Source organism: Corylus avellana, chromosome ca7 (assembly GCF_901000735.1).
Source record: "Corylus avellana chromosome ca7, CavTom2PMs-1.0".
Classification (NCBI taxonomy): Eukaryota; Viridiplantae; Streptophyta; class Magnoliopsida; order Fagales; family Betulaceae; genus Corylus; species Corylus avellana.
In genome coordinates, this window is record NC_081547.1 from 30,071,955 (window position 1) to 30,087,987 (window position 16,033).

At 36.5% G+C, this 16,033-nt stretch overlaps 1 protein-coding gene and 1 long non-coding RNA gene across 2 annotated transcripts; both read right to left on the reverse strand.

Annotated features, from left to right (window-relative positions):
- Positions 1-260: 260 nt before the first annotated feature.
- Positions 261-3,781, reverse strand: LOC132186949 (uncharacterized). The gene is made up of 3 exons (XM_059601077.1): positions 3,080-3,781; positions 1,745-2,017; positions 261-837 (listed from the first exon to the last, which is right to left on the reverse strand). The coding sequence occupies exons 1-3, from the start codon at positions 3,692-3,694 to the stop codon at positions 568-570; spliced, it is 1,158 nt and encodes a 385-aa protein (XP_059457060.1). The 5' UTR covers positions 3,695-3,781; the 3' UTR covers positions 261-567.
- A 394-nt stretch (positions 3,782-4,175) lies between these two features.
- Positions 4,176-10,545, reverse strand: LOC132187740 (uncharacterized). Its single transcript, XR_009440845.1, has 5 exons — positions 10,110-10,545; positions 9,936-10,006; positions 8,778-8,926; positions 8,241-8,660; positions 4,176-6,514 (listed from the first exon to the last, which is right to left on the reverse strand). It is a non-coding gene; the product is annotated as an uncharacterized LOC132187740 (long non-coding RNA).
- Between the last annotated feature and the right edge of the window lie 5,488 nt (positions 10,546-16,033).

The window sequence follows — 16,033 nt, forward strand, 5'->3', positions numbered from 1 at the left end:
CCTATAACAATTAGTCCCAAAATGAGAAATCACCTACTTTTGGGACTAGTAGAAGGATCGTTATGGAGGTATAACAATATGCTTCAGTTGGAGTAACAGTGTCTCTAACCTCACCTTCTCCCCCTACAAGACATCCGAAGAGGTTACTGGAAACCACTGCAGGACCTAGCTGCTATTATTCCTAAAAGTCATTTCCATAACTTTGTAGAGCAAAATGTTCACAAAATAAAAGAAATGTTCATACAATCAGTAAGATGATATCAGTAATTTCAAAAAATAATTTCCATGTCAGTTGTAGAGCGCGTTACCTCAACTGTAAGCTTTATTTGTCTCAGTCCATCTCAACTTAACACTAAAAAATGCATGAAATTTCCAAAAATGGAAATAGCAGCTCAAGGTAATGTAGACCTTGAAAACTCAACTCAATACAGATGCAAGGTACCCCTATACCATTCCCATTTATCTGTGATAGTCAAAACCTCAAGAATTCTTTAGAGAGCTCCAGCTGTAAAACAAAACAAAACAAAACAGAACAGAATGGAAAGCTAGGAAAATCTTAAGAAGCAATCACTGCGATCCCCCTTTTTCAAGCTTCTCAATTTCTTCACGGTGCTTCCTTTCTGCTTCCTGGAGTGCTCTTTCAGCGTCCTCCTCTTCTTCAATTTGGTCAAGATCATCAAACTCCTTGCTTGCTGCCATTGCTTTCACTACAGGATCTCTTAGCTCAGATACTAGCCCACCACCAACCTTGTACTCTTCTTCATCCCCAATCAAAAATAATCGCTGGTCAGGTCCTGATGCCATGGGAATGTCGACTGCTAGTAGCTTCATATCATGCTGCCAAAAAAAAGATGACACCAAATACTTACATAAGCATAATCAGAACATTCAAGTGCTTCCCCCTATATACATCCCTTTTCCTCTTTCTAAAACAAAATAAAACTGAATTTTTCAAGTTCCTGGCTCCATATCAGAAGAAAAAGACTGCAGATCCTAGTGATTTATGCAAAGACAGCTTCTAGACGTTTGTGAATGCGAGGATGCTGAAGAAAATTAGTTAAAAGTTCTAATTACAACATATATTTAAGTTGAATGTAATGAACCGTTATCTATCTTTGTCTATTGGTATGTCTGTCTAAGTGTGGTGGTGTGCACGTGTGTATGTTGTATCTCTGTGTGCGTTGCATGCCTTAGCCTGGTTATCAATCGGTTGGGCTCTCAAATATCCATCTCCTATTAACTAAAGCAGTAGTAATATGCAGGTTACAGTTTGAGAGAAGGCATTCAATATCTCTGCCTAAATCAAATGAAATATAGAATTAGCAGGGACAATTGAAGTTGCCAGTTGGTTCGACTAGTAAATCTCTTGCCATCATACCAAATGCTTGGGATCAAATACGCCATTCACTGGGATTGATTGGTTAAAATGAAGAGAGAGGGCTACCTCCCATTATATAGTCCATAGGATTAATGTACCCCTAATTGACCAAAAAAGGAATTAATAGCAGCAAGATTTGAGTAGAAGAATCTGTGGAACCTAACGCTTGCAACATGACATGAAACCATTCTAGCGGCTACATGTCTCAACAATTGGAACTTCAAGAAACACTCCCATTTGATGTTACAAGAAGATGTTGAGGCAGAACAAAAAGCACTAGCATATCTGATTTATACAAACACAGAATGTTTCACTGTCTCATCTGAGGTGAGAAATGAAGGGAGAGTGGCTAGCACAGAAGCAAACCTGGCCTTTTTTCTTCTTGACTTCAACGCTGACAAGACCTTTTCTCTCAGAACCACGTATTGGAAAGATGAGGAAACACCGCTTGCTCCTACGACTTGGCTTGAAGTTCTTTAGTGTAAGCCCACCTCCTGACATCACATAGGCTCTCAAGTCGCTTCCAGTAAGAGGGGCACCCATAACCTCAAGGATCCCAGCAGATGTATTAAGCCTCCTCATGGCCATTCGATAAACTTTATCAGGATTGATTGTGAATCTTGCGCGGATATAAAGGCCCTTCAAGTAACCAAAAAGAAAACTTATGATCTATAATAAAGGCATTCAACAGCAACAATGCCAACAGTAGTTTATCCACTTTTTTTTTTTTTTTGCTGGTAACAGTTGATCCACATATATTGGCAAAGAAAAATTCAAATTTCAACTCCTACATATGGGAGTTACATGAGTGTTTGTGTCTGGACTATAAAGATGCACTTACAGATGAGACCCAAATGATGCAACGGAATGACCTACTGAATAATGTGGCTGGAGGTTTTGGATTCAAAACTTATTATTTGCAAAAAATGTCATTCAGTTTGCCTTTGGAGGTTAAGCATCCCATCAAGAGAGTTCAGCCAATCAGCCCCAACTGCTAGCATGCACACCATACTTAGAGATTTTCATTCATCTGTGAATGTTTGCAACCTATAGCCCAGAAAGTAAATATGAAATTGATTGCTGCGGTAAATTTCTGAAGTACTTCTATATCCAAAAAGTCCTAGCAAACCTTACAAAATTACATTTCAAAGTTTTAAAGCAAATCATTCATCACACAACTTGCAAGTTTTTGCGGCTTTTAATAAATTAAAAATGATAAGTAGACACTATTCAGTAGGAAATCAGAAACAAACCACAAGAGAGCGAGAGAGAAAGAGAGACCCTCTTCTCTTGTTTGACAAGACAATTTTCATTGATTGCTCAACTTCAAATAGTAGAAAACTGCAAAAAAGTTCATATATATCCCCTAACAAGTATTATGTGAATTCAGAGATCAATTTACGAGATTATAGTGCCCATTGCATAACAAAATAAATCGAAGTCGCGATACTGAAAACCGTAAAAGCAAGACAAGAACAGAACTTGCATTGAAGCCTAAAGCTTGTTTCTAAGGGAGCTAGGTTGCCAACGGAGATGGAGAACCATAGGTAGCAAACGCAGCAAAACATACCATCCGTTAATCATTTCTCTTAAGAGAATGGGAGTTAAAAATTTATATTTGCAGACTGATTGAAGATACTAATAATAGCAACAAGAAGTCAACAATAATAACAGGAGTGCTTTGAATTAAAAAGAACTTACGGCAAAAGCGACGATAGCAGAAGAGAGGGCGAGAAAGCCATACTTGGCCATGCCTTCGGAGAAGCCAACGAAGGTGCTCGCTACGCCGAACATAATCCGCCAGAGCAAAGCACAAACTAAGACTCCTCCAGCCCCAACCAGAAACAGAGAGTTCCTCTTAAAGAAAGCCTCAATTTGCAACCCAATTGCCTCGCGGTAGCGGGAAAAGGTGGAAGAAAGAGCTGTGGCGGGCTTATCGAAGAATGCCCTTTTGCCCCACTTTGGTGAATCCACGGAGAAGAACCTAAACCCGATCCCATTTCTAAAAGAAATAGGGTTATGAGCTGGTTTTCTCAAGAGAAAGAGCAAGCTCCTGGGAGAGGAAGAGAATGCGTGAGGATTGAGGGCATTTGAGGAAGTGGGATTTGAGTGGAATTGGGAGATCAAGGTGGTTCTTGAATTGGAGGGTACAAGAGAAGAAGAGTAGGCTCGAATAGCAGAGGTGAAGACATTATTTGCGTTTGAAGAAGAAGACGACGAAGAGGAGCGATTTGATTTTGGCAGATGATGATTATGATTGTAGCGAAGAAGCCTGAGAAGACCGCCTTGGATCACTCTTGGCGAGGGCTTTGACATTTCTATTCAACTACGCAACGTATAGTTTTGGAATTAGATTCATCAGACACAAACTCAACTTTCACCGGTGCCCCAAAAGATATATATTACAACAACAATTTCTTCTTTTTCTTCTCCTCTTGTTAACAAATGGGAAGGTCCCACTACTTATTTTCGTGCCTTAAATTATATATGAAAATGAATATTTAGTAGACTCAGATAATTGTTATACAATTAAAATGACGTAGCAATATATATATATATTATATATATATATATATATATATATATTTTTTCAACGTGCAAATTTAAGAGTTGAGCCGAAAGGCAAGTGTCTATGCAGATCAATGCAGTAAAGATGGGCTTTTGTTAAGCATATCGACCTAATTCTAATAGTTTGTTAATATTCAAACGAGCCCAATCAAAGTGGGCTAGATGTTTGAAACTGAAAACAACAAGCTATTCAGATCCAACTCCCAAGGCAGCAGCCAAGCCTGCACATATTGTTTTTGTTGGCACCCAAATTGCCTACGCATACAGCTACAAATTACTAGCTAGCTTTTCAGTTACACGCAAAAGCTGTTTTAAAACACTACTGTTCTCAACACTCGGGGGAAATTGTTCTGATGAAAGTATTACTAAGAATCTTAAAACTAGACTCGAATTGGACATTATTTCACGGTAATGTGTGCATACACGAATGCACAACATGTAGAAAGCCTTACCACAAAGGAGTGGCAGTGGCATATGCATATATCCATATTGCCTTGAAATATTACAAGGAACAAAATAGAAGAAATCAATGAAGAAACCACCATGATATTTGGTCATGGTGCTTCTTTTCTGCCTTCTGGAGGGCTCTTTCAGCGTCCTCCTCTTCTTCAATTTGGTCAAGATCATCAAACTCCTTGGTTGCTGCCATCGCTTTCACTACCTGATCTCTTAGCTCAAATACTAGCCCACCACCTACCTTGTACTCTTCTTCATCCTCAATCAAAAATAATCGCTGGTCAGGTCCTGATGCCATGGGAATGTCCACGGACAATCGCTTCATATAATACTGCACAAAAAGATGACACCAAATACTTGCACCAAATAATTACACCAAATACTTAAACTTTTTTTTTTTTTTTGCTGGTAATAGTTGATCCACATATTTGGCAAAGAAAAATTCAAATTTCAGGTCCTACATATGGGAGTTACATGAGTGTTTGTGTCTGGACTATAAAGATGCACTTACAGATGACACCCAACTGATGCAACGGAATGACCTACTGAATAATGTGGCTGGAGGCTTTGGATTCAAAACTTATCATTTGCAAAAAATATCAATCAGTTTGCGTTTGGAATCATGGGGTTAATAAGATGGCATCCCATCAAGAGAGTTCAGCCAATCAGCCCCAACTACTAGCATGCACACCATACTTAGAGACTTTTATTCATCTGTGAATGTTTGCAAAAAGTCCAGAAAGTAAATAAAAAGGTGATTGCTGCAGTAAACTTCTGAAGTACTTCTAAATCCAAAAAGTCCAAGCAACCCTTATAAAATTACATTTCAAAGTTTTAAAGCAAATCATTCATCACACAAATTGCAAGTTTTTCCGGGTTTTAATAAATTAAAAATGACAAGTAGACACTATTCAGCAGGAAATCAAAAACAAACCACAAGAGAGCGAGAGAGATACCCTCTTCCCTTGTTTGACAAGACAATTTTCATCGAGTGTACAACCTCAGATAGTAAAAAGTGCATATATATATATATATATCCCGTAACAAGTATTATGTGAATTCAGAGATCAATTTACGAGATTATAGTGCCCCTTGCATAACAAAATAAATCGAAGTCGCAATACTGAAAAACCTAAAAGCAAGACAAGAACAGAACTTGCATTGAAGCCTAAAGCTTGTTTCTAAGGGAGCTAGGTTGCCAACGGAGATGGAGAACCATGGGTAGCAAACGCAGCAAAACATACCATCCGTTGGTGCATGACTAGATTGGAAGCACTAAGGTTAATCATTTCTATTACGAGAGTGGGAGTTAAAATTTATATTTGTGGACTGATTGAAGATACTAACAATAACAACAAGAAGTCCACAATGATAACAGGAGTGCTTTAGTTAAAAAGGACTTGCGGGAAAAGCAACGACAGCAGTAGAGAAGGCGAGAAAGCCATACTTGTCCATGCCTTCAGAGAAGCACTTAATGGTTGTACTGTTTGGCCAACATATTCTTCCACTTGTCCTTGAGATCAACTGGAGTGCGAGCCTCAGTGAAGATGTGCTGACCAAATTCCAAAATCTTCCCCCACAGAAGATTTTTGTTCGCTGTAAGTGAAAATTTGTGCACTCCTTCCTTCAATATATTTTCCTCTTCAGCTGTCCAACGTAGTCTCTTACGCCTTGATACCTTGTGCTCTTTCATCTTAGCTTCCCCCTCTTTTTGCTTCTGTCCATTCTCACTAATTGTGTCTATAAAATTGAGAAAGGCTTTCCTTGCCAACATTGACTTTTCCCTTGATTGTCGTGTCTTGATTGCCAATTGTTTGCAAGCGGTTGTGGAAACTCTGAAGTTGAGGGAAAAGACCAATCTGGCGAAGAAAGCTTGCAAACAATTGGCAATCAAGACACAACAATCAAGGGAAAGGAAAGCCTTTCTCATGGAATTCAGTAAAAACAAGCGGGGCAGTAAAAACGTCCCAAGGCATCAAATTCAGGTTTTCCATGCGTGCAATTCTCATGGAAAACAAGTGGGCAGCCAGTTTCAGTACAAGCCAACACCCGTCCACCTCTATTGCATATTATACAAGTCTCTTTCTTTAACCAATCCATCTCCACTTTATCCTGTGCAAAGATACATTTCATGATTTTGCAAAATAAAAAATGGCAATACATAATGAGAATCAATAAGTCTTCATAACAAATTATGGAAATCAAAAATATGTGTACTGACTGCAGTTTATTACAAAATTTGATAGTTCGATAAATATGTTCAAAGTCAGCCAGTTATAAATTAAAAAGCCTTAACTTTTAATTTACACACAAAAAAATGTGTATCGAAGACAAAGAATGAAGGAAAGCACTTCACTAGCGAAGCACCTTTTGATATAAGTACCTTTGAACCAGGGCAATTCAGATAAGAAAAGCTCCCTTTTTTCTTTTCCAGTCTTTTCAAGTTCATGTAAAATAGTTCCTGAATGGGGAGGAGAGGAAGAGGCCTAGTAGTAGCCATAGTAGCCTAGTAGGCCACAAGTAGCAATACTGGTTAGCAGCAATGATGGAACTGGGCGATTCAAGTTTGCATTCTTATCAATTTTGCTCTCTATTCAAAATGGTAGCCACAGACCCAGGCTCTATACGAATATATTGAGAAATATGACATATCACCGTTTTGTAAAGCTCACCAAATCCAGAATATTGGCAAATGTTGTAATTTAAATATTTTTCAAAACGCTCACTCTCATGGGTAGCGCGTGAGGTACTTGTCGGTGTGTGAGGAGGGAAGTGGAAGTTTACCATCAAAATTCTGCTATTCCAATGGGTTATTTGGGCCTTTTTATGTTGAATCAAAGTCTTATGAGCTACGGTCTAGAGTTGGGAATGAAGGTTTTCGACTAGCTGAGTGGAGCAAAGGGCTTTTCCGGTCGGTGGAGATGAGCTTTCCGAGCATGGTTACTTAACATGATGGAGGAATTGATAACTGGAACTTCGTCAAAGGAGTTTTGTAGGACTCATCATGTTGGAGATTTGGTGCTCATCTTGCAGAAACGGCAGAACCATTACAGGCAGTTTTTGAAAATTACAAAGTATGTTTGTGGAGGGAGGCATAGTTATTACAAAGATAGGATATTTTATATATGATATGATTTGTGATTGCTTATCCATAATTCCATTGGTTGAGATTTTTGTACTCTTGAAAGAGTGTTTCCAATCATTATTTTTGGTACAAGGTATGTCGATTTTTCAGTTTATGTTGTTTTACGTTTTTTTTTTTTTTGTTTTGCACTACGTGCAAATTGTTTACTGCTTAGTTGACGGACAACATTGGCTTTCAAGGTTTCATTGGACCCAGGAAAAGTTTAAAGAAAAAGAGACAATTCTTTTCTATTATATTAGTATTTTTAGTGTTCCTTTTTTTGTCTTTCTTTTCAGTGGTTCTGTTCTTCTCTTTTTGGTTTTTGTTCTTATTTTCTATTCTAATTTATATATTAGTATTTATTCACCTTCCTCGCTCCTGCAGGGGCCACCTTTGTCTCTCCAACATTCCAACCGAGGTTCCTCTCCAATCTGCTACAGTTTTTAAATCATTGGGGATCTCCCACGACCCTTCTATTGGACTGAGTTTTTTGCCCATTTCTGGTCGTATTGTGTTCTACCAGTATTTTTTTTGTTAGTTTGATATTCTAGAAGGGATTACACATTATGGCCTCACATTTGGCAGATTAAAGACAGCCACCTTAGTAAAGTAGTCAAACGTAAATGCCTATGCTCAAAACAGAAGAAAATTACATAGCTGAAAATATCATTTTTTATAATTAAAAACATGGTGACAATGGACAGTATCAATTACCTCAGCCACATCTCTCAAGACAGAAGTGTAAGATCGATCATGATCTCCTGTTTCCTCATCCTTTTTTGTCACTTCCTTGTCAATGAGAGATTCTCCTCCCCACAGATCAGGAGCATGCCAGGATTCCCATTCTGCACTGGTCTGGGCTGGATGAGCATCCCATTTTAATGCAGGCATCTAAATGCTACCACCTTCCCGCACAGATGAAGCTTTGAATAGACTGCTCCACTTCTGTGTATTGCCTGGGAGAGAAGGATCCGCAATGATTGGCAAGGATGAAAACAATGAAATCAACTTGTTTGTTTGATCCCGGTCTAGTTCAACCCAAAATAGTCTTGGTTTAAAGTAGTTTTCAGCAATTACAGGTTTGAACTAATCTTCCAGCAAGGGCTGGCAATGCATTGGAGTTCGAATCTTGACCTAAAATCACAAACACCATAAAATATGTGAACATTTATTGAATTTGATATAGTAAACACAAAAATCAAACATCACAACCCAGCTACTGGACATAATGGTAATAATCACATTCAATACCTGTGTCACATAGTGGGTACATGAACCACCTGAAGTCCATCCACATGGATAAATATTCATCTGTCCTGAGCTTGCAGCCTCGAAGATTGCATGAAGCTTCCTATCACTGTAGTTGAATGAGAAAAGCGGCAAAGCAACACTAACATTCTCTACATAAGAGAAATGTGTAGCTGTTAATCCTGTTAAAAAATGTGAATCGTGTTTACAAGTATGACTCGAATAGTATGCACAAATAAATTTTCTAACAGAGACAAAACTATGCATGCAAGCATATGTGTCTAGATCAAATATTTCCACCTCAGAAACAACGAGCTTTAATTCCACCACCAATTGCAAAAAAATTCTGATTCGGAAAAACTCCTCCTAAGCCTCCCCTCTTTTGATTCAATGAAGGAAAGTAACCCACTTATCGCTTAGTGGGTTGTATGATTCAACTTCAAACATGAAAGATTCATCGACTTGTCAATAAAGCAATGCACAAAATGATAAGTCAAGAGGAGAGACCATAACTATTACCTGTATTGTACCACATATTATCATATGCACCGCCAAACAAATAAACTTCACTATTTGGCTTTGCAGCTGAGGCATGTGAACGTAGAAAACTCATTAGACAAAGTGATTCCATAAGATCACGAGAAGGAGAGTAACAATCGAAAGCCGGTAACAACAAAGAACCATCATATCCTCCGGCAATAAGTACTTTCTCATCAAGGTCTGAATGAATTTCATTACTTTAGTTGACTTTTTCAGTAACATGTCCAATTTCAGGAAATGACACGTGTTCTAAAATCTTGATGTCCTCTTTTATACTTTGAAGTTTTGTTCTTAATTCAACCTAAATTGCAAAATTTAATCAGGCATGGATTCAAGATCATTGCAAGGAAGATTCAGATAAAAACAAAAAAGTAAAATAAAATAAAATATGTATACTTCGCATGATATTATTGTAGTTGTCGGTTTCTTCATGATAATTCATTAGGAAACGAAGCAAGAGATGTTCTTTTCAGAACATGAAGAAAAATAAATGCACAACTTGCAGGACATTTGGCAGATTAAAGAAAGCTACCTTAGTGAAGCAGTCAAATGTAAATGCCTATGCTCAAAACAGTAGAAAATTGCACAGCTGAAAATAACATTTTGAGATGAGAACCATACCATATTCTGCAGCAAAGAACTGCCTGTTTCTAGTTTTTTAACAGGAATGATTTAAAATCCCTCTTTGCTTGCTGTGACCGTACAACACACACATGATACCAAGTTAAAAAGGTAATTAGATGAAAATGGAACTTAAAATTTAAAAACATGGTGATAATGGACAGTATCAATTACCTCAGCCACAAGAAACTGAAGTTCAGAGGACTCCATTTCTAAAACCATTTGTGCTTCTGATGCCATCCCAAGTACCCTTCTTTTTTGTGGAAAAGAAGTCCTCACATCTCTCAAGACAGAAGCGTAAGATCGATCATGATCTCCTGTTTCCTCATCCTTTTCTTTCACCTCCTTGTCAATGAGAGCTTCTCCTCCCCACAGATCAGGAGCATGCCGGGATTCCCATTCTGCACTGGCCTGGGCTGGATGAGCATCCCATTCTAATGCAAGCATCTCAATGCTGCCACCTTCCTGCACAGATGAAGCTTTGAATAGACTGCTCCAATTCTGTGTATTGCTAGGGAGAGAAGTATCCGCAATGACCGGTGAGGATGAAAACAATGAAATCAACTTGTTTGTTTGATCCCGGTCTAGCTCAACCCAAAATAGTCTTGGATTAAAGTAGTTTTCAGCAATTACATGTTTAAACTGATCTTCCAGCAAGGGCTGGCAATGCATCCGGATTCGAATCTTGACCTAAAATACAAACAGCATAAAATAGGTGAACTTCATTTATTGACTTTGATATAGTAAACACAAAAATCAAACAACATCACAAGCCAACTACTGGACATAATGGTAATAATCACATTCAATACCTGTGCAGCATAGAGGGTATCTGAACCATCTGAAGTCCATCCACATGGATCAATATCATTCATCTGTCCTGGGCTTGCAGCCTCAAAGATTCCATGAAGCTTCCTATCACTGTAGTTTAATAAGAAAAGCAGCAAACCAACACTAACATTCTCTACATGAGAGAAATGTGTAGCTAGTAATCCTGTTCAATAATGTGAATCGTGTTTACAAGTATGACTCAAATAGTACCCACAAATAAATTGTCTAACAGAGACAAAACTATGCATGCAAAGCGTTGGTGGGAAGTCAACTAACCAAACAACTGTTTGGAATAACATTTGTCAATAGTGTTATATGTGCAGCCAAAGATAACTCCACACAGGTTGCTCTTCCTTAGATTCCTTGCAGTTACACTGCAATTCTCTGTCCACTGAGTTTTAGATGCTTCCTTCATCTTGCGTATCTCTTTCTTTCTCCCTGTATCCATTCTGTTATTCCAGAAAATCACATGACATTAAGTCCTCTACCATAAATTTCAATAATTTGAAGTAATAACCGAAGGTAGATAAGGCAGCTCCTTTAACCATCTTCCCTATTCCGCATATGCCAAAATGATACTAAAATCTTTTCAAGTGGTTTACAGATTTGATTGAAGCACCACTCCCAAAAATTACAGATTCTCATGCAAAAAATCAATTGCTACGAAATTTGTAACCAGAAGAAGAGCGAAGTGAGAATTACACATTTTTTAGATGGTAATTAATAATACAAAACAATTCCGCAAAGTGAATAGTTCAGGAGGAATTTTAGAGCATACACGTATGTGTTAATAAGAATATAAATTCTAGAACATTTACTTTCAACAACTTAATGAAATATTTATAAACCTTTTAGGCGAGTTTTAGCCATTCAGGATCATGACAGAACAATTATTAGTTCAGCTTTAACTTAGTTATCTATTTGGTCACAGCCAGTACTCTTCTTAATATAAGCTTTTACAAGTTTCCTTCCTAAGATTGAGGTTCAACAATGCGTTAACGTAAGAAACTTTAATCTAGCACGGAAATAGGATGGAGAGGGTTTAGGGTTTGGGGTTGATCAATAACACAACCAAAACAAACAGTAAGCTTGAGATTTATCAACAAACAAGCACTCGGTTTAACGAAAAACATGTAAACAAGGATTTTAACCATCATCATCAACGATATTAGTTTATAAGTACTGAAACAAAACAGCAATACTAACTCCAGAATTGCAGCTTTCTGGAATTGAAAATATCCAATGAATTTCACATAACTCAAACAGTCAATAATAAGGAAAATTAATCAAAATTCGTCCAAGTAACAAGAATAACAACAACAAAAAAGAACCCTCGGTTATAAAAATTACTCGACAATTGAAAATATCAAATGAATTTCACATAACTCAAACAGTCAATAATAAGGAAAATTAATCAAAATTCGTCCAAGTAACAAGAATAACAACAACAACAAAAGAACCCTCGTTTATAAAAATTTCTCGACAATAAATTCAAATAATAATAATAATAATCACGGACAGAGCAACATAGATCAAATGCTCTTCGTCGCAAGCATTGTTCATTCGGAAGGTACGAAAAAAGTAAATTAAAAATTAAAAAGAGCGCCATTTGTACCTTGTAAACATACATTATAAAGTAAAAGTAGTGAACGTCGTTTCCTCACCTTGAGACCAGAGGTTGTACGATCGATCCTCAAGTTAGATACGTGAAAGCAGTACGGGAGTTCCGGTGTTTGTTTCTCGGGTTTAGAATCGAGAACGTGAGAGAAAAAGGAGGTGTTTGTTAAACCCCTCACATTCCCCCACATCCACCACACTATTTACTTCATTTTTTTTCCCAAAAAAATATTATTACTTTTATATTAAATCACTCACTTTTTATATCTAATCATTTACTTTTTATTACTATTCAAATAAAAAATCACTACAAAACAAAATTTTTTACTTCCCAATACCACTTTTTCATTTTTCCATACCAATTATTATTATTATTTTTTTCTTTTTTTTTTTTATCCATGAACAGTATCTTGTAAAATAAACAATGCTGGGGTGTTTAACAAACACCCCCAAAGATATTGCTTAGCGTCGTGAGGTGTCTGAAAACTGAAAAAGTCTGAAATGAAATGCCTATGAGCTATAAGGCGGGAAGCTACGAAAGTACCATGTCCCTATCGAGCTGTTTGTTACTTTGCTTTGGGCCTTTTGGCGTATACAGTTGCTTTTCGTGCCCATGCCACATAATAGTTTAGCCGGTCCCCTTTTTTATAATTGAAAAAACTACATATATCTCCTCAAAAAGACTACTCTATTATTAACGTTCTTTTAAATTATTAATTATGTCAATATTTTTTAAAAAATTATAAAAAGAAATTGTTAATATATATTCATATTAAAATAATAGACATTGTCATCTTAAGATTAAAGAGCCAAAATTATTTGGTTCCTTTCGTAACATTTTATACGGAGTTTTTTTTTTTGTTTTTTAATTGCGACGGTAAATGCAAAAATGATTTTGATTGTTTTATAAATGTTTTGCATGTTAAATTTTTTTATTAAAAAGCAAAAAATTGTTTTAAAAGAGTTGCCAAACAGCCCGTAAGATAAGACTCAGAAAACTAACCGGCAGGGGCGGACGTACGTTGATGAGTGGGGGGACGAATGTCCCCCCAAAAGTTTTCAGAAATTTTATATTAGCATGTGAAATTTTATATATATCCCCTAATTTCAAAATTTGTCCCCCCAAATTACTGAAGTTGTCCCCCCAAAACTCTCTCACCAAAAAATTCTTCAACAAATTGTCCCATCAAATTTTTTTTATTCTTTTTATCTTCAGCACTCTCTCTCTCTCACCAAAAAAATTCTTAAATTGTCCCCAAAATAATTTTTTATTCCTTTTGAGCTGCTTTGGCTGGATCACCATTTTCACCAAAACAAGAAGGAAAGTCTACCTCAAATCACTGAAGGTGAAGTCAAGCACCCAACCCAAATGCTTCAAAATTAGTTTCACAGCGCATCAACTTGATCTGGGTATCTGGTTTTTGAAGCCAGCACTTGAATATGAGAAAGAGAGAGAGAAAGACTCAGATTTGCTTCACTGGCAAAGTCCCTGCCAAGTCCAAGATTACTCAAAAGAAAAATAGGCTTAGAAATAATAAAGAAAGAAGAGGAAGAATGGGTAATAAAGAGAGAGAGACAGCAGCTTGCTAAGTCACATGGTAGGGAAATACGAAGAAATGGCAATTACTGTGTATTTGTTTAGGGTATTTGCTGGATTTGGGTATTTCCAGATTCACGCATGGAGAGAGAGAGAGAGCCCTTGCCGGAGTGGATTTGGCTTGTCTCAAAGTACTCTCATATTTTCTTTTTTCTTCTAGATAATTTTCAAGGCCTTTTATTTTTATTTTTATTTTTTATGAATAATTTTCATGGCTTACTTGTTAAAGATTAAAATTAACATTTTGACTTATCTAATTTGAGATTTCATAGGATTAAAATTTGGGTTATCTTAATTATTGTTGGCTGTAGTATTGTTTTGGCTTGTCTCGTACTCTCAAGCTCAACATTATTGTAGTTGGGAGCCTCATGGCATTTTGTTAGGAGAAACAACTCATGCTCAAAGGTACAATTTTTCTTGAATCATATAGATTGTGCTTAGTTTATATTGCTAATAATTTATGCTAATGTGTGCTTGTAATGCCATAAGATTAAGATTTTGAATAAGTATTTGCTGTATTTTGATGTTATACAAGTTTTGTTTTTAGCTTTAATTGTTGGTTAATTTGATGGGTTTTAATTCATTAATTTATTTGTCATTCTTTCACTTATCAGTGGTAATAAAAATTATAATAAAATTCTAACAAAAATGACTTGTGATTTACTATGAAATTATATAAGTTCGGTAGATGCTGCTATATTCACTCCCAAGTAAAATAGTCACAACTGATATCTCCGGCTTACCCTTTTAATTAGAAAAAAAAAAAACAAACAAAAAAAAAATGTCGTCCCCCCACACTCAAAATCCTGGTTCCGCCCCTGCTAACCGGCCGGTCAAAGGAAAGACTCTCCAAAAATCAGCGTGATGAATCGAAGAGCCCTGCGCCAATAGACTCGAAGACACCATTTTCGCATTTCTCTCCAAGGTATCTCTCTCTGCACTCTGCAGTCTACAAAATCCCAAAGCACTAAAAAGCTAACTTGGGACAAATCCAAAGAAAAACAACCAATATGCACGGTATGCACCGGCCACCAACTCCCAGTTCCTTCCTATTCCTGCAACGTGAACCGGCATGCACCAACCCAGTTCTTACGAGGAGCTTCAACGTTCTACGGTACAAGGTTTTTTTTTTTTTTCCTACTCGTTGAACCATATGAACCAGCGAAAATTCCAAGGAAACCCACCCCGACACTCAAGATTCACTTCCAGCTTTCACGTTAGTCACCATTTGTCTGAAAACCTACCCCCAACACGCAAATTCACGTCCAGTTTCCCTCAAATTTGCTTATAAGTGACGTGGACATGCTATGTCAGTGCCACGTTCCCTTGTAAGAGTTTCCATGTTTGTACCCATATCATTTCTCAAGCGTTTTAGTCGTTTTTTTTTTTTTTTTTGATAAAACTATATATATATACTTAATCACCCAAATAAACGCGATTTACAAAAGTGCCATCAAAAATTAAAAATATTTTAAAAAATGATAAAAAATGTTATATTTCACATTTTTATTATACAATATTGATGTGATAGTTTAACTAATCTTTAAATTTTTTTATTTAAAAAAAATAATTAATTCAAAGGTTAGTTGAGATTGTCATATTAATATTGTGAGATAATTGTAAAATAAAAATATAATTTATAACATTATTCTACTAAAAAATGACACTTAATTTTCTCAAACTACAATGCTTATAAATTTTATAATGGGAGTGACCAAAAAATATTCTCCATAACTTTGTAGGTTGTTTAACCACTCCCTTATGGAGCCACCCATAGTCTTATGGGATGGGTTGGCTAACCATATCTTGCCGAGTGGATTGCAATCTTTAGGTTTGAGATTAACTGAACCATCTTCTTATAAATTAAATATGAGAATTTATAAGAAGAAACAAATTAGTCAAATTATAATTAGAGGTCTTTAGAAGCCTAATCCCACCTAGTAAGAAATTAATGATGAAACTTATCATCCATGAGTGTCTTATATATAATTTATAACTCTATGTGAGTTATTTATCTTTTCAATGCAGAAGTTAGGTGTTGCAAATTAACACC